The sequence below is a fragment of the Dendrobium catenatum genome, unplaced genomic scaffold (assembly GCF_001605985.2).
Source record: "Dendrobium catenatum unplaced genomic scaffold, ASM160598v2 fragScaff_scaffold_974, whole genome shotgun sequence".
NCBI classification, from domain to species: Eukaryota; Viridiplantae; Streptophyta; class Magnoliopsida; order Asparagales; family Orchidaceae; genus Dendrobium; species Dendrobium catenatum.
This window is the reverse complement of record NW_021319436.1, coordinates 2993450-3017698: the sequence shown is the minus strand read 5'-3', so window position 1 is coordinate 3017698 and position 24249 is coordinate 2993450. Positions and strand designations below refer to the sequence as shown.

Genomic DNA, 24249 nt, shown 5'->3' with positions numbered 1-24249 from the left:
CTTGATTTTTTTATTAAAAAATAAAGTTATTAATTTTATCCCTTTAAACAATTCTAATTATTAATTATACTAATGAAAAGTTATATGTTTGTCTTAAATTTATCATATATAAAATATATTAATATAATTTTATAATTCAACATTAAAATACATATTTTTTAAGTAGTTAAATTATCAGAATTAGAATCTAAACCCAAAAATAAAAAAAAAGACTCTAAATTGCTATTGATTTATCCACTATGTTGATGATCATACTGTAATTAGTAGCTTCAAATACTAACATTATATAATTAAAATAGCTTGATTATCATAATCATAAGTCTGCCAACCAATCACGAGCAAAAGTCTACCAACCAATTACGAAAAATAATAGTTCTTAAGTGAAAAAAAAGGAAAAATCCAACATTATCACCCTATAAAGGCATCCTTTTATATGAATAATATGATTCATAAGCATCACTTAAATCAGAAGACTTTATATTTGTAAATCTGAATCAAACTTGAAGTTAAATGGGCGCTTAGCCTTATCCATCTATCTAAAAGTAACAGATATCCTACAAATTTTAAGAAAAAAAAAAATTACATTACGAATTCAAGATAGATGTATAATTGAAAATGATGTTAAATTATGAAACATTTTGTAGGAAACTGCAGGAATATAATGCTTAGCAAGATCAGCTCCATTGTCATTTAAGACAAGCGAAGACCTGAATATTTGATATTTGAAGTTAAGAATCTAGATGATAAAAAATTATCTATTATCCATAGAAGAGTTTATTGTATAACTTATTAAAAAATATTAAAATATGAAAAGGAAGAAAAGTAATATCTTTTACTTACCCAACTGGAAGAGGAATTGAAGCTGATCAAATGAATTCACCCGGTCCAACAATATCTAGCTTGTGTCCAAACATTATATTACACTCGCTTAAAAATGATAGTATAGAAAATTACCTTATAAAATCATGACTATCAATATGAGGCGGTATGCAATCACCAGGTTCATATATATTAATAATGCAACTATCAGGTACACAATTAGTAGGCAGAACGTGCAATGTAATTAATCGTTTTATCATAATATTGAAGAGATTTGGAATAGGATCAACAATCACATTACGAAGGATACCAGGAGGGATCCCGTTCTTTTCATGTAATTAACATCGTTCTTAGTTTTATATTTATTTAAAATGAATAAAGATAAAAATAAATAAGTTCAAATTACAACCGCATAGTTATAACAACATCCGAATTGTATTGTAACTCTTCCTTTGCCACGCATCCATTTTTTTGATTCAGAATATGTATGCTCTAAATAAAATATATAAAATATTAAATTTTATCAAATGTTACAAATGATAAGATTTGATAAAATTCTAAAGAAATGACTAAGAATATAAATGTTATATTTCTAGACATATTAATCAAGGAACTAATTAAGGAAAACAATAACAATTAAATATTCCAAAATTCAAATAAATATGAATATAAACTCATAGTTTAAGTATAATAAAAATTTATAAATAGCACATAAGCATAACTAAAATAATTAGCTGATACTTGAAAACCTATTACACAATTTAAATAGATCATTGAATAACAGCAAGCTCAATCAACTACTACAAAAGTGGGAAAGCCTTTTTCATATATGACCTTTCCTTATCATAGCTTGGTGCTTGGTCCTTGCTCAACTTAAAATGTTATGGTGTGAAAACTGATTTAGAAGACCTAACTAAATAAACTAAATATATATATGAAATAAAAGCAACATCTAACATAAATGTTATGAGTTCTTGTTACAAAAATACATTTATTCTTAAAATTTTTAGATCTAAAAGTTTTATCAAAAAGCTAAAATCTTAATTTTCATAAGCTAAAATAAAAATGATAATAATAATCACTCAAATTTTAAATAAAATTTTTCAGTAGATTAAAAAGGAAAAAAAATCCTTCAAATCTAGTGAAGAATCAACCTGAAACTGGTTGGAAATCAAGTTGAGTAAAGTGAGGGAAGAGCAGAAAAAGAAATGGGGAAAAATGGATCAGGAGCAAAAACAAAGCCTATGACTTTCCAGCATAAGATCATGTTTATGGGGGGGCTAAATTAAAATAATTATGTTTGTCATCTTATTTGGTAGGATAGAATATATTAAAATAGTTCTATTTATCGTCTCATTATCGGAGCCAAAAGGAGCTGTAACATCAAAATTAAAAATGCAAATAACATAACCCTTAGAGCTTATAAGACACAAACATCTGTGATGGACAGTCTCTGTTTGGGGGTGATTGAGGAGCGAAAGGGAAAACGAAAGTCGTGCTCGAAGTTGTGACTCGTGAATCGCAAGAGAGCAGTAAAGGGGAAAACTAACAATTAATGATTTTCTTGTGTCAAGAAAAAAATGTTGGTGACTTTTTATTATTAAATAACTTTAAAAGGAAGAGTTACTTCAATAGATCCTATGAATAATACTCAGAAAACAAAGATCTATGCTCTATAGCCCTATTGTATTATGCATGCATCATCATCATCATTCCCTTGATAGCTCAATAAGCAAAGAAATAAAAAATAAATGAAATAAATTTGTTCTAACAACTTAAAAAAAAAAAAAAATAAAGTCTTCAGTTTTTATTGTTCCTTTTCACTATCATCACCTTTATCAAATGCTCTTGATGGTCCAGCCTCAGGATCAACACCCTTTACATACTTCCCACGCCGGCGCCGATCAAAAGCCTGCCATCCCTCAGCCTGCCACAAATAAAATTTCACATTAGTCATAATGGAAAGCATATGTAGATCAAAACAGCAAAAGACAAGAAAATTTAGGCTTCGTTTTGAACGGCTTTCTTTATGCTTCTTAAAGCAGATTTTTAACACAGAATTAAAAAAATTTGTATTGAAATGTTGCTTTAAGAAGTAGAAAGAAAGCCGTCACAAATGAACCTTTATTGGCGATTAAGAACATGAAGATTAATCAGCAGAGAATTTCAATACCTGACGAAGATAATCATTGGTGATTTGTGTGCCAAAAAAACTAAGAACTGATAGTTTTTGGCAAAATTTGAACAAAGTTGAAGGAAGCGTTTTGAGGTTATTGAGACGCAGATGCAAAACCTGTAAAAGAAAAATGTCTAATTTTAAGCAAGCGAGAAGCTGAAGTCCAAAATCAAAATTGAAATACAAAGATTGGTGCACCTAAGGCTTCGTTTGGGAAAACTTTCTCGCTGCTTCTTGAAGCAGCTTTATAGTACAAAAAAATTAATTTTTTACTAGAATGTTGCTTTAAGAAGCATCAAAAAAGCCGTCCCAAACGAAGCCTAAATGAAGAAGATCAAGATATTACAATGTCATAGTTAGCTGCATAATAGAGTTGAAGCAAAAGATAAGATTTACTACATGCAATCTATATTTTATATGCTAGTCCAAACTATAAAATACTCCACATGTAACAATGATCTTCAACATTAACAAAATGAAAATAAAAAGATTTTCAACATACATGTATGGCCAAAGAGTAGTTTAGGGCGAAACCTGCACAATTCCTGTCTGATGTCTCGCTGAATTTGAAAAATAGAATCTCTAAGATTCTCCTCAAAGATATAAAAGCCGATTCAAGTTTTGGTGTGGCTTGATTAATTTGGCCCAGACTAATACAAGTATATATCCATTCCCCAGTTCTATTGTTTCTTCCAAGAAGAGAAAAGGACAGAAGAATAGAAGTTCTGAAAGATTCAATTAGGATTGATTGACTGGATTTGATCTAGTGTTAGCTCTATAAACTACATGGATCTTTGATGTGGTTGAGATATTATCATTAATGCTTATATATGTGAGGCTTGTGTTTCATTTCTAAACTTAATCGTCTGCACTTTCTATAATTGTGTTGTTGTCTGTAACTTTTTCAAAGTTCTAGTGCTTTGCATGGATGAATTTCAAATGTGTTATAAGCTTGTTTGTAGTTATGATTCAAAAGAAATTCAAAGAGGCTTCCAAGCAAAGGTCTGACATGTCCTTTGAAGGTTTGCGTTGGTGATGATACCTCCATTAAAGAAGTTGTTGGTCAAGCATGCGGAAGACAGCTCATTTTGGCCTGTTGGTTGAGGGCTTAGTGATGTAGAACAATCATGGGAGGATGAGATGCTTAAAGACGTTTGCACGTTTAGTTTCAGAGAACAATAATAAGCAAGATCTCATGTTGGTTTGAACGATAAAATAAAATATTAAAGTGATAAATAACATTGGTTAAATTACGTGCATAGAAGTTAAGAGCATAAAAATCAATCAACTTAATCCACTTTTGCATTCGTAAATGGTCTCAACAATAAATCCCTTCGTTAACATTAAGACTAGCTACTACAAGGAACCCTTCACTCAACTCTTCCTACTACTAGGCTTTAGCGGAGGGACCAACAACATCTTTGTGAATCAAAATATAATCACGTTGGAGAAATAAACTAAGAGGCTAAAAGAGTCAGATGTCGAGTTTACCCAAAGATAAGAGAGATGCACATTCTGACAAGATCGTTTGAATGTTGGGGAAGATGTGGGCAGCAACCAAGAGCTTTCTCGCAGCATGGAACAGCCGGGAAGTGGTTGCAGAAATTCCGATCCACGTAATCTTCAATGGGGGTGTCGATCTCTACGTTGATGTCACAAAAGACGATCTCAAAACGTCCACACGTCCTTGGGAATCAAAGACTAATCTCTGATCAATATTCGGATCGGCCATGCATAGTTGTCCCGGAGAAAATGTAGAGAGGGGAGGAGGGGATCGGCCAAGCTAAGTGGAGAAGGAGAAAAAAAAATAAAATCTGAAATTAATTTTAGATTTATCAAATAATTAGACATTAATCTCCTCTGAAATTTGAATTTGAAATTAGTGGAGATTAGGAGGGAAAGTGGGGAGGGGATTGAATTAATTAGATCCTTAATTTATGGGATCTAATTAATTAAATGGGGGAGCTTAGGTGGCTGACCAAAGAGGGAGAGAGGGAGGTTTAAATTAAAAAAAAACTGAAATTAATTTCAGTTTTGAGTGAATTTGGAGGGAGACTCAATTTGAAATTGGATTTAAATTTCAAATGAGGTTATGAGGAGTTAATGGGCAATCAATGTGGGGCCCACTAATAGTGGCCGGTGGCTTAGAGAGAGGGAGAGGGAGGTTATGAAATTTGAAATCCAAATCAATTGCAATTAATACATTGAATTAGCATTAATTGGCTTCCACCCTAGCATGGCCGGCGGCATCAAGGAGAGGGAGAGGATTATGGAGAGAATTTAGGGAATTTTCAAAGAGGGATTGTGGATTAGGAAAATTATTATAACTTCCATATTGTTTGAAATTTGAATTGAAGTCATGAATAAAACTTTCCTAAATAGGAATTTCCAAAATTGGAAAGTTTTGAAATTCAAAATTTGAATTTCAAATTGACTCCAATTTTCCCTCTCAAGCCCAACTAAGTTTGGAAGATAGCATGATGATTGAGATCATCATCACAATGGAAAAGGGGGCTTGGTGGGGGCGGCGACAAGAGGAAGATGCGGGTTTGGTTTTGGGTGGAGGTGGCTAGGAGCTAGGCCGGCGGGTGGAATTGTGGAGGGGAAATTTGGTGGGGATCAAGGGGTATTTTGGTGGCGGAATGAAAGTGAAGGGAATTCGATGCAAGAAAAATTAAAAGAAAAAGAAAGATAAGAAAACCTCGAACCTTGGAATCCACCAAGATTGACGGGTATTGCTTTTGCCCCACTTGGGCCTCTCCTCTCACGAACTCACTAAGAGATCATCCAAAGAGAGAAAACTTAGAACTCACAAAAAGATCCATAAGCACAAGCAAAAAATTTCATATTAATCATTAGCCCTTCTCCAAAAAGAGGATGGATTTAAATAGACAAATACAAGAAGGGAAAAATAAAAGACAATAATGCCCTTGGGGCTTACAAAGAACTAATCCCTTAAGCAAGGGCATAAATGGAAAAAGACAGAAAATAAATAAATACATCACATATAATTGAAATAAAAAGGCGTCATCATAGCCGTCGATCATCGGCCACGTCCCTGATGGAACATTAAGGGTCTGATGTCCGCATCACTTAGGCTTCCAACTAAGAGGTCTCGAGTTCAAGTCTTTGTGTATGCATTATGTGAAGGAATTTGCCTTAAATGATCTAAATGTCCCAAAAAAAAGCATGTGGAAGAAGTCATCAGGAGTAGGGTCCTCAAATGAGCAAGATGGATATTGTAGTCTTTGGGGTTGAGGAGGTTTCTGTTGAGAAAACCTCTTGTGCTAAAGAAGCAGTTGAGAGAACCAGTGGTGCTGAAGAGATTGTTGTTGGAACAAACACACCAATAGAAATCTCTGGAGATGTCGTAGAAGATGCTTCATCAACGGAGGCATGGTTGAGAGTATTCAAATAACATATTGATCTTACCTATAAGCGTATGTATGTATATGTGTGTCTCTATGTATCTAAATGCCTCTCTCTCATAAATGAAAAAACTGCATTTTAACTTAATCGGCTCAAATAGGTCTTGATCCAAAGGCCCAAGCTCCAAAGAAACCATATGACTATCTAATCATCTGATCATGTTTGATGAAGAATTCTAAATACAATTTTAGTATAAGAATAACAGTGTCGAATTAGGTCTAAACAAAATGCATACGTTAGGTAGGGCTACAAAACCGAACATTTAACAAACTACTCGTAACTCGACTCGAATACAATTTGTTTATTATTGTTTGTTTAAGTAATCAAACAGGTTTAAATAATTTTTAAAATACTCAATGGTTAAATAAACAAGTTTGAACAACTATATATTTGACTTATATATGTTCATGAACAATATTAATTAAAGCTCGTAAAAAAACTCATTCAGAAACTCAATTAATACTTAAAACAAAGATTCTAAATTGTTAAGAATCGATTAAGTCTTGTTGTAAATCTTTATTTGATGCATTTTCATTTGATTTTAAGTTTTATTATATTAGATTATTCTCATTTTATTAAAAAAATAATTTTATTTTCATGATATATTATTCCAATAGAATAAATTTGTTAATGATCAAAAAATATTTGTTCATGTTTGCAAGATTGTTTGTTTTAAATATTCATGAACAAACTTGTTTATTAGAACACTCATTTCCTGAGCTCGCTTGTTCATGAATGGGATGATTTGGTAGCTCGAGAACACTTGCTAGATATTTGTGAGTGAGCTTTTTTGGTATCTCAAAAATAGTCACTAGATATGTTCATGAATAAGCTCCAAGTAATTGTTTCTTAATAGGATTGATAAGGCTCGCTTGTTAAGCTAATGAACATATAAAAAATAAAGCTCAATAAGTATGAAATGAACTGAGCAAGAACAAAACACAAATCAAACATGAATATTTACCATTTTAAATGAAACAAGTTTGAACACATACAAAAAAGTTTGAATCAAACTCAAAAACGAGCTTGAACAACCTATAATACACGAGCTCAAATATGAACACACACATACTCACCTCGACTCAGTTCGTTTGCAACCTTATATGTTAGCATTAATTGGAGCTAATTTTTCAACTATTAAATTGGGTCCACTAGTGATGAGGACATCAGATTTCAACACGTGTACCATCGTCGAAGACACAAATCGACGGCTACGATCCAGAGCCTTTATTTCTGATTTATTTTGTATTTTATTTATTCTCGTATTTTATTTCTCTAGTTTGCCCCTGTGGGTATTGAGTCGCTTGTGTAGCCCTGAGGGCATTTGTGTATTTCTAACTTTGTTTTATCTTGACCTATTTAAAGGAGGCCTCATGCATTGTACTAGATGATGAATGATTAATAAAATTTTCTTTGCTTCTTCTTCTTGCATGAGAGCTACAGAGAAGGGAGATTGAGCTCAAGGTGAGCAAGTGCAAGGCCCACCAGTCATTGGAAAAGTCCACGGCTCGTGGTTAGTTTACATCTATCTTACTTGTGTGTTCTTCATCTTCCTTTCCCCAAGTCAATCGTCGGCCACTTCCAACCTCCCCACCACCGGTGGCTCAACCTCCTCCACCCAATTCCATTTAATCCCTCAACCTTATTTGAAATTTGAATTTAATTTCAAAACATTTTCCCTCCAAATCCACTTAAGATGAAATTAATTTCAGTTTTTCTAATTCCCCTCCCCCTCTCTCAAAACCGAACCTAATCCTTCTCCCTCCAAACCGCCCCCTCTCTCTAACCCTAGCCACCCCTTCTCTTGTGCCCCACCTTCTTGTGAAACCCTAGTTCTCTCAGGACACTTGAAGCCAAGAGAAGAAGACAACCTCTCCTCCCAACCTCGTCATTGGTGCATGGCCGATCCAGAAGTTGATCACGGCTTTGCTTACAATGCCCAATGAGAGATCAACATTCTTCTCTCTCCTTTCTACGAACCCGATTGGGAATACGACGAAACGGTGGACAGATGCGTCAAATGAATTATCTACTGCCTCGCCGAGACGATCGAACTCCAACAACCCCGAACACCATGGGTTCTCATCGGACGACCAGCCGCGCCTCCAACTCCGGCTCCTTCCCCGACGACTAGTTCCCTCGGCATCACTTGTTTATTAGTGGCATCTCTAAGTTTGTGTACAATCCTCTTCCGCTAAGCCGAGTGACATCAAGAGTGTATGTGAGGGACTCTGAAGTGAATGATCTAGATCTTAAATAGTGGCTTTTGTTAAGAGCCATTTGCTTTATTATTTATTTGTGGAAGTGCTTTTGTTAGTCTCATGTTGCTTTTAATTGTAATCAATTGACATTACTTAGTTCTTCAGCGGAGATTTTCTTACGATCTATCTTGGAACACATTTGTTTTTAATTAGCTAAGCAAAATTCACAAGTTATTAATTTCCTACAAGCAATTCTTGCATCATATTACATCAACTAGTTTATCCACTTTTTGAGGTAAATATCTTAAAAGTCAATCTAGATCATATTTGTCAAGAATGAACCTTATACTGAGGTAAAAAAAGGAATATTGCATAATACAATACATTATTTTCAAAATATAGCAAAACAATAAAATATCATGAAAAATTTATCAAGATTTAAATAAAAAAGGGGAAAAATATCCTAATACAAAAGACACTATTAATATCATATAAATAGAATATAATCTCACTTTAACATACATGAAAATTAACATAAAGTATAATTTCCAAGTTAAATCTTTTTATGAATTTTGCTATCTTTCAAATGTAGCAATATGGCTAATAATAAGATATTATTTCTGTAAATTGAACACATTAAAATAATAAAAAAAGCAAACTCAAAGCAATATGTACTAACACAATATGGCTAGCAATCAACAAAATTAGATTAAGCAAAACTAAGCATTAACAAATAAATTATTGAAAGACAATAGAGGCATGAACATGGTAGGATGAAAAGAGCATAAATAATTATTTAAGAGAGAAAGCACAAGCATTATAGATAAAGTAGATGGCCACTACGATATGGGCTCTAAAATGTTTTCCAAAGTTACATAATTTTTATTACATATAAGTTACATAATTTTTATTACATACTTGATTAAAAAGAACCATACTAAATTTTCTACAGAAAAAGTTCATGTTCTGCTTACAGAAAAATATGCTAGGTGCAGTTGTAAAGAAGAATACCTTCAGATTTCGTAATTGTCCAAATGTTTCTGGTAATTCGGTCAAAATATTAGCTGATAAATCTACCTGTATAATTAGAGGAAAGCTCGTAGTAACTAAGACACATACATTATAGCTGCTTGATTGTATTAAATACACCTCATAGAAGGAAAAAACAACATGAAAGGAGCAAGCACCTCATTAAGCAAGGAACAATTTCCAATGCTAGCAGGCACCGAGCTTATCCTGCCAATCACAAGAATAAGTCAACTAAAGAGATTGTAACCTACTTACAGAGCAAGCCAATCGGCCTTGTCAGAAAAATGATTTTACTACTTTTATTAATTTGATAATTTCACAGCATTAAAATCATATACAATGAAAAGATATCCTATTTTCCATTTGTGAGATATGCAGTATATATTTAGAGAAGATAAAGTTCGGTATATCAAGACAAAAATGTATGGTTATTATAAAGCACAGTAGCTGGGCATAAAATGCTACCTATTGCTTCGTGCTTTAAGAATCTGAAGTCGATTAAGACATCCTAATTCATCTGGTAAGCATGTTATCTTGTTCATTGAAATATCGAGTTCACTCAGAGAGGTCAATTCACCCAAAGAAGGCGACAAAGTAGTTAATCTGTTGGAAAAAATAAAATTGAAATCTATTAAAAATTATAATATAAATAAATTATCAGGTGAAAATCACGTAAACATACATAACTAAGATCATAAACTGAAGTATCCAAATTTCTTAGACATATAAACATTCCTAGTGCAACAAAACATAGCAAAGCAATGGCCGCCAAAAATGAAAGAAAGCTATTAAGCCAACTACTATCCTATTAGTCATGCCTCTTTGGAAGCAACATCTCCAAATAAACTTTATTAGATAATAATAATAATTTAATTGTTTGTCCCCTTTTGGGCATAACTGACTGCATAAAAAAGCAGGTATATTTCTATCCTGTCACTTAAGGGTAAATGCTCACAACACAAATACTTCAATAATCATCACACCAATCAATCAAACAAATGCACAGGAAAAAAAAACTTAATCCCAATATGCATGGGGGTTGTGCATCTAAGTTTATGCTAACTTGTATAGCTTGTCACACTATGATAGGTTGTTGTGTTTTAGTTATGGGATAGAAAAAAAAAACTTTTAATCCACTAGTGATTTCACTTCAAGTTGTACATGATAGGTTGTTTTATTTGATTTTAGAATGTTTTATATTTTTAGATGTTTAAGAAAAACTATGGAACAACCCCAACTTGTTTTGCAACAAGTCTATTATTCATGAAATTCTAAGATCCAAATATGTGAATATTTCACCTTTGGGGCGGAATGATGCATCCTTACATCTAAAGAAACCTAAGTGATTTTAATAGATTTTAAATATTATGTTGTGTTTTAGTTATGGAATAGAAAGATATTTATTTTTTTAATCCGAAAATGATTTTAGTTCAAGTTGTATACTTGTATATGACTTAAAGCTTCTATTTGATTTTAGAGTATTTTATATTTTTAGAGGGTTATGAAGAACTCATAGATCAATTTCTACTTTGCGACAAGCCCATCATCCATAAAATCCTAAGATTCAAAGATGTGACATTCCACCTCTGGGACAAATTGATACATTTTTACATCCAAAGAAACAAAATTGATTTTTATGGATTTTATATATGCTCTTAATATTTGGATAAAAAAGATGTATACTTAACAGGTAATGCAAATTTGCCTAAGGATTTGACTTAAGACATGGTAAAATTCACCCTAGTTGAATAAGATGAATTTTAAGAGGAAGAGTCTTCTAAAGGAGACTTAATAATTTCAATTTTAACTGCCGTGAAGTGTAAAATCACTTGTTTTTGACTAAGTGATGAAATTCTAAAGTTTTGGTCAAGATGGAGAGGTTACCTATTTGATTAGGACAGATAGTTGACTTTAGCTTTAAGGCCAAAAGAAAGGGAGGAAAGATCTAGCCTATAGCTTTAAGGCTAAGGTTGATAGGTTCTTAGTTCTTATAGCTTTTGGCTAAAAAAAATAAAATGCAACCTACCGCTTTTTGGACCAAGATTGGGTGATTTCCTATGGCTTTGAGGCTAAAGAAGATGAGGAACTTTCTAAGACTTTTTGGTCCATAGAAATGAGGGATGATTTGTGATTTTGGGGTTACAATCAAAAGTGGAGACCTCAGATTTTTGCGTTCAAGGATGTCAGCTTTATTTTCTTAATTTGAGGAAAACAAATGCAATTGACGATCGGGACAGTGATATGTTGTTTTGGACTACAAGTCATTAGTGCTCTTTGAACTTTTGTGCTCAAAGGGGAATATTCATTAAATTAGGCTAAGCAAATATAAGAGACAATGATTTGGGTCCCATGTCTAAAGGCAATGACTATCTGTTGATTTTGGTCCAACAAATAGGATAGGCTACCTATGATTGAGTCTCAAGGTCCTTCGATGCTCTCTTTAGCAGCTGCAAACCTTTGCGCAAGTTTAAGAAAACAACAAAAAGAGGGGTCTGAATGGGTCAATTCAAGTTGAATTTGATTCACTTGAATCACCACAACCCTAAGATTTGTCTAAGGGTGATTAGGATCTAATAAGGTACTAGTGATCGTGCATTAAAGTGCTTGAAGTTTTGGGAGTATCAAAGCGCCATGTACAAAGGGAGATGACTCCAAAAAGTTTTCTATGTTTTTTAGAATGCTTTTGATTCTTTAAATAGGAGGGATCATTCCTACAACTTGGGAGAGTCCTAAAATTAATTTTGTCATAATTTAGTGACCTAGGTATGCATTGATTTTTTTTTAATATTAGGAGTTTTTCAAATGCTTAGGTTACTTATCATTTCATCTAACCGTTTAATTTGGAAAATACATAAATAAGTTTAGGTAATCCCGAAATGAGCTGGGGTACAACATATGGGCCTTTGGGTCCATAGAATAGTCCTAATTGATTTCATACATATTTGAAGTTAAATGACCATATTTATGATCTTACAAAATTTAAATAAAATTGATAAACTACCTGGCTTGAAGATAAGTCAAGCTTAATACATACAACAATAAAAGCAGTGGAGAAATAGAGGAAGAAGAGAAGTAGTGAAATAGAAGCAACTATGTTCAATCCATTGTAATAATAATTTAGTAGATTGTAATTACATGTATATATATCTAAGCAAGGAAAATGAAATTACAGAAATGCCAAAGGTTTGTTAAAAAGCTACGATAGATATTAAATCAAGCTGCCAAAGAAATCATGTGATTCTTGAGCACTTGCAGAAGTTGGCTGCACTGCAAAGTGGAAGAGATAGTAGCTGGAATTGGTAAATGTGGTGAAACCTCTTTATTACCGCCCTCAAGTTGATGTATCATATATGATCAACTTGTTTCTCAACAATCCGATCTGTTGAGGATATGTGTTGCACAGAATGATTTGAGATTGTATGACTTCTTTTGATAAAATGGTGATCAATATCAATGTGTAGTTCAGACATAAAAAATGGGGTTGTTGGTAATAGAGAGAGTAGAAATGTTATCACAAAATAGAGGTGTTTTAACCAAGTGGATGGAGAAGTCAGAGGAGAGGCGTTGTAACCAAATGATTTCAGTGGTTGCTGCACCAAGTGAATGATATTCAGCTTCCATTGACGAACATGCAACAGTTGCCTATTTTTTTAACACTCCAGGTGATGAGGTTGGGGCCAAGGAATACACAAAAACCTATAGTGGATTTCCTATCAGTATAATCATCGGCCCAATCAGCATTGGAAAAGGCACGAAGTTGAAGACAACCAGGTTGAATAAGGAGTCCATAAGATGCGGTGGCTTTGAGATACCTTAATATTCTTTTGAGTAACTGGAAGTGGCATTCGATTCGTGTATGCATTTATTGACATATTTGGTTAACAACAAAGGCTATGTCAGGTCGCGTAGAGGTGAGATATTGTAAGAAGCCTGCAAGTTGCTGAAACAGGGAGGGGTTATGAAAAGGTTGCTGAAGTTCGGTTGCCAAAGGGAATTTCAAAGGTAGCAGGTTCATAATGGGTTTACAATTTTGCATTCTAGCATTGCGAAAAAGGTCCATGATATTAGGACTATTGAATAGAACATAAGTGTTGTTGTGATGAATGACATCAACACTAAGAAATCTTGATAGTGTGCCAAGATTACGCATATTGAAGCGTTGAGTGAGTTTTTGAAGCATATTAGTGATAAAAACTTGATTATTTTGGTGATTAAAATATCATCAACATAAATAAGAATGTAAACTCTTATATTGGCGATGTTGTAGATCATTAGGGAGGAGTTTGAAGGGCTCGAATTAAAACTATGGAGATTGAGATATGAGGATAAAGTAGCAAACCATTATCGAGGAGCTTGTTTAAGCCTATAAAAAGCTTTTTTTAGAAGCCAGACATGGTAAGGATATTGTGGATCTTGGAAGCCTTGAGGTTGGGACATAAAGATAGTTTCGACTAGATGACCGTGGAGAAAGGCATTAGCAATATCTAGTTTCAGGATATGCCATTGAAAATGAAGAGAAATAGTGAGAAAAAGACGGATTGTTGGAGATTTTGCAATAGGACTAAATGTCTCAAGATAATCAATCCCATACTCCTGTTTGTAGCCTTGGGCAACAAGACGCGCCTTATATCGAGCAATGGATCCATCTGAGTGCTTGTTAATTTTGAATATCCATTTGTTACCTATCACATTTTGATGAGGGGACAAGTTTATGTGAAGTGAGGGGATAAGTCATGGATAACAACGACAACCAAATACTCGGAGTTGATAATAATATGGCGGTTTGTGATATAGTTGTTGGTATGGTGAGATATTGAATGTGGTAGGGAATGGCAGGTGATTGCTAAGGTATACAGCAATGGAGAGAGTGTCAACCCATAAGTGATAGGAAATGTGAGAGTCACAAAGAAGTGTACAAACGGTTTCAATTAGATGACGGTGTTTTCGTTCAGCTATACCGTTCTATTGAGGTGTATTTAAACAAGTATATTGATGATGAATTCCATTTTTTGAAAGAAAACTGATAATAAGGTTATTTCGAAATTCACCTCCGCCGTCGGAACTTCAAGGAGAGCGGGATTGTGGGTCCTGCAGATACGTTTTGTGAGGTAGGTGGTGTATTTGTAGAAAAATATGATAGGAAATACTTGAGTTCGCAAGTAACCCTAAGGGAATACTTGAGTTTGCAAGCACACCTACCACTAATTGGAAGAAAAACAACGGGAATAAAGCAAAATCAGCCCCAAAATGGTGGATTGCAACAAAGGGAAATAAAACAAAACTAACACAAAGCAAGATACAAGTGATCCTCTATTCAAAAGGATGATCGTTCTCTCCAAATCTCTAGACGCAAGGTCTAAGCATACCTACCTAAAAAGACACCAAGAGAAACTCCAATCTAAGCATGCCTACCTCAGCCCCTTCATGCCCTTTAAATAGCCCTCTCCACCTCCTTAAAAACTTCCTAATATAAGATATTATTTAATTAATACAAAAGATATCAAATCTTTTAATTAATTAAATCCACCTCCTTAAAAACTTCCTAATTTATTTAATTAATACAAAAGATATCAAATCTTTTAATTAATTAAATCCACTTCCATAATATAAACTAATTTCAAAATTCCTTCCCCTTTCTCCTATTGCCGCCTGAGGGGGGCCCACAAGCTGGGCGGAAACACATCAAGGAGGCAGCTTAGCCCGCCTCTTGTAGAACTGGACCGGCCCCTCCTGAGCCAGTTTGGTTGGTTTCTTAACATTACCCCACTCCCAAAGAACCACCTTGCCCTCAAGGTGAAAGCTGGGAAACTGATGTTTCATACCCTTGCATGGTTCCCACGTGGCCTCGTAGTCAGGAAGGTTCTTCCACTGAATCAACACTTTCTTAGTTTCATCTTCTTTCTGGCGAACTCCCATCAACTCTAAGGGTTCCAAAACCACCTCGAAATCCTCAGTAAGTGTCACCGGTAGCTCGAAATTGGCAGTATAGTTACCAATGGCTTTTCTCAACTGCAATACATGAAAGACCAGATGTATAGTCATCGTTGATGATAGCTTTAGTCGATATGCTACTGCTCCAATCTTCTCCATCACTTCATAATGCCTAAAATTCCTTGGAGCAAGCTTCTCATTCCTCATGTTGGCAAGTGTCTTCTGTCGTCGGAGCTTCAAGAACACCCTCTCTCCCACTTCAAACTGGATGTCCTTTCTATGCCCGTCAACCTGTTTCTTCATAATCTGTTGAGCCCTTAACAGATGTCTCTTCAATTCTTCTAGCACTCTATCCTTCTCCTCTAAGTATTCCTCTACTGAAGAAACTGGAGTACTGCTACTCCCAAAGTGCACCAAGTGGGGAGGATCCCTTCCGTACAACACCTTGAATGGGGCCATCCGAAAAGAAGAATGAAAAGACGTGTTGTACCAGTACTCAACCCATGATAGCCACTTAGCTCATAGCTTGGGTGTTTCTGACACAAAGCATCTCAGGTAAGTCTCCAAGCCCCTATTGACTACCTCCATTTGGTCATCCGTCTGTGGGTGGTAAGCTGTGCTCTTCTTCAGAACTGTCCTTATAACCTGAACAACTCCCTCCAAAAATGACTGAGAAATGCCTTATCTCTATCTAATATTATCGCCTCGGGTACTCCATGTAGCCTGACCACTTCTCTGATGAAAGCTGAAGTCACTGTCACTGCGGTGTAGGGGTGCCGGAGGGGAATGAAATGTGCATGCTTGCTCAACCTGTCCACCACCATTAAAATCACCATAAATCCTTCTAAACGGAGCAACCCATCAATGAAGTCAAGGGATATCTCCTCCCAAACTCGTCCCGGTAGCGTCAATGGTTGTAGTAGTCCTCCTGGTGACATAACCATGAATTTGTTCCTTTGACAGATCTCATATCTGGCTACCATCTCCTCTACATCTTTATGCATCCCCTTCCAATACAGTTCCAAACCTAGCACCCTGTATGTCTTCTGCATTCCTGAATGGCCCCCAATAGCGCTTCCATGAAACTCCTGGAATAAGTTTGGATGTGGATCGAGGTTCGAGGCATCACGAACCTCCCCTGATATAGGGGTATGTCCCCCTCCAGTGAGTACCCTAGGTGGTTATCTCCTTCTTTCAGTAAGTCTGCACTAATCTTCCCCAAATCCTCATCCCTAGCACTTTCTTCTCTGATGGCCTTCAAATCAAGCATCAAAGGAACAGAGAGTGACACCGTCTCCAGCTCCCCCATACATCTGGATAAGGCATCCACCGCCTTGTTCTCCACTCCTAGTCTATACTGAATCTCAAAATCGTACCCCAGCAACTTAGATAGCCACCTCTGATGCTCCTCTATCACCATCCGTTGTTCCAACAAGTATTTCAAGCTCCGCTGATCAGTCCTGAAAAAGAAATGCCTCCAAAGTAGGTAGGGCCGCCACTTCTGGATAGCCAAAAAGATGGTCATTAACTCTCTCTCATAAACTGACTTCAGCCTGGCTCGAGCAGCCAACACCTGGCTGAAATAGGCAATGGGCCTACGACTCTGCATAAATACTGCACCTAGCCCATATCCAGACACATCTATTTCCACTATGAAGATCTAAGTGAAATCTGGCAAGGCTAGGACTGGCATCGTAGTCATAGTCTTCTTCAAGCTCTCGAATGCTGATGTGGCCGCCTCCCCCCATAGGAACCCGTCCTTCTTCAACTGCTCAATGAGTGGCCATGCTATGGTGCTGTATCCCTTGACAAACCTTCTATAGTACCCTGTCAGTCCTAGAAATCCCCTCAGCTACCTCAGATTTTTGGGAATGGGCCACTTTAACATAGCCTCGATTTTAGACTGATCTGCTACCACTCCTTTTGATACTTGGCCCAAATACTCTACACTGGCCTGTGCAAAGCAGCACTTCTTCAAGTTGGCCCTCAATTGGTGCTTCTACAGTACTTCTAACACCTTTTTAAGATGCTCCCAGTGTTCTTCTTCTGTCCTGCTGTAGACTAGAATGTCGTCGAAGAATACCAATACAAAGCGTCGTAGATAAGGTTTGAAAACCTTATTCATAAGTGCCTGGAAAGTGGCTGGATGAGTTCGAAAAGCAATTTTAGGCACATCCTCCTTCATACTGTTGGAGAATTTTTGTATCCTCAAACGGATTGCATATTTTATTATCGAGCACGGCATAAGAATGATAATATATTACCCGAAGGGTAAAAAATATCATTTCCTTATGGTCTCAATAACAAAATGTACCCTAAACACTTAGTATTTGGTATTAAGATTTGCATTTGACTTTCATTTGAAGAAAGATTAATTTAAACTTTCCTTTTGGGGAAAGAAAAAGATGAACTTTCACTTGGAGAAAGATGAACTTGATTTTCTTTTATTTTAGAGAAATTTGGATTTTCTTTCCTTCTAGGGAAATATGAATTTTCTTCCCTTTTGGGGGAAAGATGAAAGACTTGAAAGTTTGGACCGAGACTTTAATAACCCGGACCCAGTCCACAACCAGATGAAAAGAACATTTCCACTTGAAAGAAACATTCATTCATTGAAATTAAAATTTGCATACAATCAATTGTAATATTTCTTGAGGTAACGCCCATTGATAGGCAACATAGGACGTTCACCATTACAATCAATCAACTGGTAAGATCCACCTTGATAGGCCTTCTCTACTACAAAAGGGCCTTCCCAAGTAGGTTCGAACTTGCCACCTATTTTACGGTGGGCTATAATCGGTCTGCGAAGAACTAGGACCAAGTCGCCAACCTTGAAAGTCCTAGGACGGACCAATTTATCGTGGGCTTGAGCCATGCGGGCTCGGTACAACTCGAGGTTCTGTTGAGCAAGCAAACGCTTCTCATCTAAACCATCGAGTTCCTCCAACCTTAGTTGGGCATTTTGTTCACTTGTAACTTCATTGTTTATTGCAATTCTAAGAGATGGGAGCTGTAACTCCAAAGGGAGTTAATCACCAACTGTGAATCGCCATAAATTTTGATATTTTTAATTTCCATTGATATTGGTAATTCTAAACCAGTTATTAGAGCTTCATATTCCGCCTCGTTGTTTGTACAAGGGTCCGATAAACTGTAAGAATATCGCAATATGGCTTTATCAGGTGTTATGAATATCAAACCAACTCCAGCTTTACCGGGGAGAAGACCTTGTGGTTCAGTACCTCTTTGGAAAGAGGCCGCACCATCAAAATACAACTCCCAAGCAGGGCTTTCATGGTTATCCAAACTCATTATTTGTTCATCAGGAAGATCATCATTTAAGGGAGATCCTGCCGGTATTGGGTGTGCTGCTAAGAAATCGGCAAGAGCTTGTCCTTTTACAGCACGTTGGGGAGTGAAAGTGATGTCGAATTGAAGTAGTATCATGGCCCATCTGGCTAAACGTCCTGAAAGTGTTGGACGGGTCATGAGGTTCTAAAGGACGTAGGGAAATTCCTTTCATATGCGCATCTTCTCTTTCCATGGATCCAAAACATTCATGGAGGAATGGAGAATCTTTTTTTGTGCCTAATGCTTGGAGCATTCTCAAAGCTACCAAGTTTTAGATTGCATAAATCATTGACTTGGAACCAACTTCCAAGTTCTTTCACCTCTCTTGTTGGGACATAAACCAACAAGTATCCCCTTCATGTGTGATATGTTGGAGCACCTTCAAAGCTCTAAATCATTCTATCACATGAATCTTTAGAGTCTTAGGACCAAATCCTAAGCCCAAACCTTTATTTGTTGAGTCTCAAAATTAACAAATGAGTATCTAACTCCATTCACTTGACTTCAACTAAGTGAATGATCCTATCTCTTTGAATACCAAATATTCAAAGGATTTCTATGAATTTTTGTAACTCTCTAAGTTACATTTTCTTCCTTCATCCCCTAAGTTGTAGGAAATCTATCAAACCCTTTATTCATTGGAACACAAACCAATGAGTAATCCTCTAAATTTAGGATCAAATCCTAAGTCTAAACCTTTGTTTGTTAAGTCATGAAATTAACAAATGAACCATTAGCCGTTGATTTCAATTTCAGATTTGACTATTTGATTTAGCCCAAATTGGACTTGACTCAAATCGATTTGGGTCGATTCGGGTCCGAGCGGAACCGAGCGGGTCCGATCAAGTTAATTTTACGAAATTAAACTTGAATCGACGCCGAATTGTGTCAAAATGCGTCGAATTGAGCTCGACGACGCTCGACGGGGTTTGATTTAAATTGATTTGCTTTTAATTAAATTAAATTGAATTTGATTTGACCAAAACAGATTTAATTTAATCAAATTGGGGTTTGATTTGAGTCGATTTTGCCTCGACAACGATCAATTGAATTGATTGAGCGCGATCGAGCTTTGTCGGGCTCGATCGGGGTCGAGTCGATGTGAAAATATTCGTCAACACATACGGATCTGATGGTATCCTGATTTCAAATCTATCTTGCTGAAAATCACCGTTCCACTCAATTCATCCAATAGCTCATCAATAATGGGGATAGGGAACTTATCAGGTACAATTTCCTTGCTGAGTGCCCTGCAGTCCACACAGAATTTCCAGCTACCGTCTTTTTTATTCACCAATAGCACTGGACTAGAGAAATGACTAATGCTTGGTCTGATGATGTTTGCCTACAGCATCTCTCTAATCAATTTTTCAATTTCATCTTTTTGAAACTGAGGGTAACGATAAAGTTGTATGCTGATGGGTGACACCCCTCCCTCAGAATGATGGCGTGCTCCTGCTCCTTCTGTGGTGGAAATCCCTGAGGTAGTTGAAACACCTCTTGGAACTATTGAATTAGTGGTTGTATAGAGGGGGGTATGTCGTCTCCCTCTTCCAGCCTAGCTCCCTCCAAACTGTGCAGCTCCATCAAGTATCCTCCGCCTACCAACTGTATATCCCTCACCATAGTTTTAAGAGAAACCATGGATTTGGATAATCCTGCATCTCCCTTAATCATCATTTTCCTTCAATCTACTATCAACTCCATCGCGAGTGCTCCTCAGTTTACTTTGGTGTCTCCCAAAGTCTGCAACTATTTCATCCGCAGGACGACATCTGTACTCCCAAGCTCTAGTGGAAGAAAATCTTCCCTCATTGAATTCCCTAGATGGTCAGTAACACTCCTCTACAAATTCCCTAGCCTTTTTTCACCTTCCTCGTGCCCATCATCACCCTGTAACAATCGGTATCTACCAATTTCACTCTCCGTTGGTCGACAACCTGAGTGGAAATGAAATTGTGAGTGGCCCCACTATCAATCAGCACCACCGCATTCTTGTCCTCTATCTCCCCCTTCACTTTCATGGTATGATTTGTAGCGAATCTTACCACTGAGTTCAGGGAGACCTCGGCCAGATCCAAATGCAAATTATCCTCCATCTCCTCCTCTGTCTCCTCCTCAGTTTCCTCGTCATCGCAGACGGTGAGAACCTGAAGAGTTCGGTCCTTGCACCGATGTCCTGGTGTGTACTTTTCATCGCATCGGAAATACAACCCCTTAGCTCTCTTCTCCTGCATCTCTTTCTCTGTCAATCGCTTGAAGTTTCCTCCATTTCTTCATGTCTTCTCTTTGATAGCCTCTCGATTCCCTCGTGTTGCAGAGCCTTTAGGTGCGAGATGAGTAGTCGTCATCCTGTACGTGCCCTCGATGCTGCTACTCCTGGCTCCCTTCTCCAAATTCCTCTGATTTTCCACCAGTTGGGCCAACTTCATGGCCTCCCCCAAGTCACGGGGCATCAACACCTTCACTGCTGCTCGGATCTCCGCCTTCAACCGTTTCATGAAATTCCCCTCAAACACTATATCTGAGAGTCGCTCCACCCTGCTAGCTAGGTGCTCAAACTGCTCCCGATAATCTGCTACTGATTCCTCCTGTGTCAGAGCAAAGAACTGCACATAAAAGTCTCCTCTCCGATCGGTTTGGAAACGCTCTATTATACAGTCTTTAAATTTCCTATGATCGGCCTCCTCTGGTCTCTCCACGGAAACCACGATAGGGCTTTCCCTTTCAAGCATAGTCCCGCTGCTGTCATGTTCTCCTCCTCTGTCAACCCATTGACGACGAAGTACCGCTCTACCTTGTAAATCCACTCATACGCATCTTCTCCTTTAAATATAGGCATCTTCAACTTCCTCACCTTCTGGTCGCCACCATTTCCCCTGATTCTTCCATAATTTCCCCTTTCCAAAGTGCTAAGTCCACCCCATGTTTCCAGATCTTCCCTTGCTCTGCCATAGCCCAAACTCCCTTCGAGATCCCCCTTCTTTCTTCAAAATCAGCACCCCGATCACCGTAAAACCCCTCATGACGTTCCCAATCAGCCCCTCTTTGCTGCGCTCCCCCATAGCCATACCTTTCCCCATGTTGCTCTCCTCTTTCCTCCCTATGGAAAGGCTCCACATAGGGTCTTCTTCTTCCCCCTTTCACGATTTCCACCTCTTCTTCCTCCTTACGGATTTCAGAATTTGTGTTCTTCGCTTCTGGGCCCTTCACTTCAGATGCCGCCATTTGTGCTTGAAGCTCCAGCATTCTTTTCATCATATTTCTGAGATCGGCCATATGCCCCTCCATGGAAGAAATTCTTTCCTCCACGGTTTCTTTGATGTGATTCATCTCTCTTTCGAGTCTCTCCTCCAAAGCATCAACTTTCTTGGCCGCCATTACAATCCGGAGTTCGTAGATTCACAAAATCTGAATTTTGGAGTAAAAAAACAGCAACTTCCTCCTTTTTCGGGCAAGAAACTGCTGCTAGAATATGCCGAAAACAGCCCTCCACCGGTCCCAAGACTTGCTCTGATACCAATTTGATAGGAAATGCTTAAGTTCACAAGTAACCCTAAGGGAATACTTGAGTTCGCAAGCACACCTACCACTAATCGGAAGAAAAACAGCGGGAATAAAGCAAAATCTGGGCGAAATCAGCCACAAAACAGTGGATTGCAACATGGGATATAAAACAAAACTAACACAAAGCAAGATACAAGTGATCCTCTATTCAAGAGGAGGATCATTCTCTCCCAATCTCTAGATGCAAGGTCTAGAGCCCTTAAACCTCAAAAGACTCCAAGAGAAACTCCAATCTAAGCATACCTACCTTAGCCCCTTCATGCCCTTTAAATAGCCCTCTCAACCTCTTTAAAACTCCACCTCCTTAAAAACTTTCTAATATAAGATATTATTTAATTAATACAAAAGATATCAAATCTTTTAATTAATTAAATCCACCTCCTTAAAAACTTCCTAATTTATTTAATTAATACAAAAGATATCAAATTTTTTAATTAATTAAATCAACTTCCCTAATATAAACTAATTTCAAAATTCCTTCCCCTCTCTCCTATTGCCGCCTCAAGGGGGGCCCATAAGCTAGGCGGAAACACATCAGAGGCGGCTTAGCCCGCCTCTTGTAGAACTGGACCGTCCCCTCCTGGACCGATTTGGTTGGTTTTGTAACAAAATGTTGAGGAGAGTCCATTGAAGTTATGCAGAGGGCTCTAGTACCATGATAAAATACTTGTATAGCTTGAAGACAAGTCAAGCTTAATATATACAACAACAACAACAGCAGTAGAGAAATAGATGAAGAAGAGAAGTAGCGGAACAAAAGCAACTATGTTTAATCCATTGTAATAATAATTTAGTAGATTGCAGTTACATGTATATATATCTAAGCAGGGAAAATGAAATTATAGAAATGCCAATAGGTTTGTTAAAAAGCTACGTTGGAGATTAAATCAAGTTGCCAGAGGAATCATGTGATTCCTGAGCACTTGCAGAAGTTGGCTGCACTGCAGAGTGGTGGAGATAGTAACTGGAATTGGTAAATGTGGTGAAACCTCTTTAATAAAAATGACATAAATCCAAGAATAAAGAGGCCTACAACATTTTGTTTAGATTAATTTTGGTACAATCTAAATCCTAAGCAAAATACAACATGATTTGGTCAAGTGTGTAGCCATCTGATTTGGATTCAATGACTACAAAAACCTAGCGCTCGTTGTAGGTAAAGGGTTTGGGTGCAACATAAATGTATTTCATGTAGTTGGAGATCGTTGGACAATAATCCAACGACCCAGCACTCATTGTCATCCTTTTTAGGCTCTCAAAAGAGAGCAACTCGTTGATAATCACCAAATTTCCACGGGTTTGCGAAGATGACAGAGGGTACATGAAGGGCTTTGAGAGCACAGAATAAAGTTTCTATAAGGACCAAGGGGCAGACCTAAAGCTTTCTAAGTTTGGGAGATATGCCTCATCGGAGCTAGCTTCCAATGGCAACCGGCCGTAGTTCCATCATCTAGTAGAGACAAAGGCAACTGACATATGAAATCAGCAGATGCTCAGACAGTTTGGGTTTTCACTGTTAGCATAGAAGAAATGGACTCTCACATATATAAGCAAACCTGCTTATATCCGATCTCCACCATCTTGAACAGAGAATCATTACAGCCAAAGGCCACTACTCTGCGCCTCTCACCATCAGCATCTTCTGACTTTTACAACAAACTTTATACCCCTTTTTGATATATATACATGTGTAGAGAGGCTGTACAAAAATATGGTGGAATGAAAATACTCTCTCTCAAAATA

General features: G+C 37.0%; 1 protein-coding gene across 4 annotated transcripts in view; it reads right to left on the bottom strand.

Annotated features, from left to right (window-relative positions):
• Positions 1-2446: 2446 nt before the first annotated feature.
• Positions 2447-24249, bottom strand: part of LOC110101881 (LRR repeats and ubiquitin-like domain-containing protein At2g30105) — a 95011-nt gene continuing 73208 nt past the window's right edge. For 3 of the 4 annotated variants that reach the window (XM_020829973.2, XM_020829974.2, XM_020829977.2), the window contains 5 exons: positions 10120-10257; positions 9813-9861; positions 9637-9702; positions 2993-3112; positions 2447-2746 (listed from right to left, as the gene is read on the bottom strand). In XM_020829973.2, coding sequence (XP_020685632.1) covers positions 2627-2746; positions 2993-3112; positions 9637-9702; positions 9813-9861; positions 10120-10257 — 493 coding nt within the window. In that variant the 3' untranslated portion in view covers positions 2447-2626. The remainder of the gene's footprint in view (positions 2747-2992; positions 3113-9636; positions 9703-9812; positions 9862-10119; positions 10258-24249) is intronic. The other variant, XM_020829976.2, reaches the window with a different exon arrangement.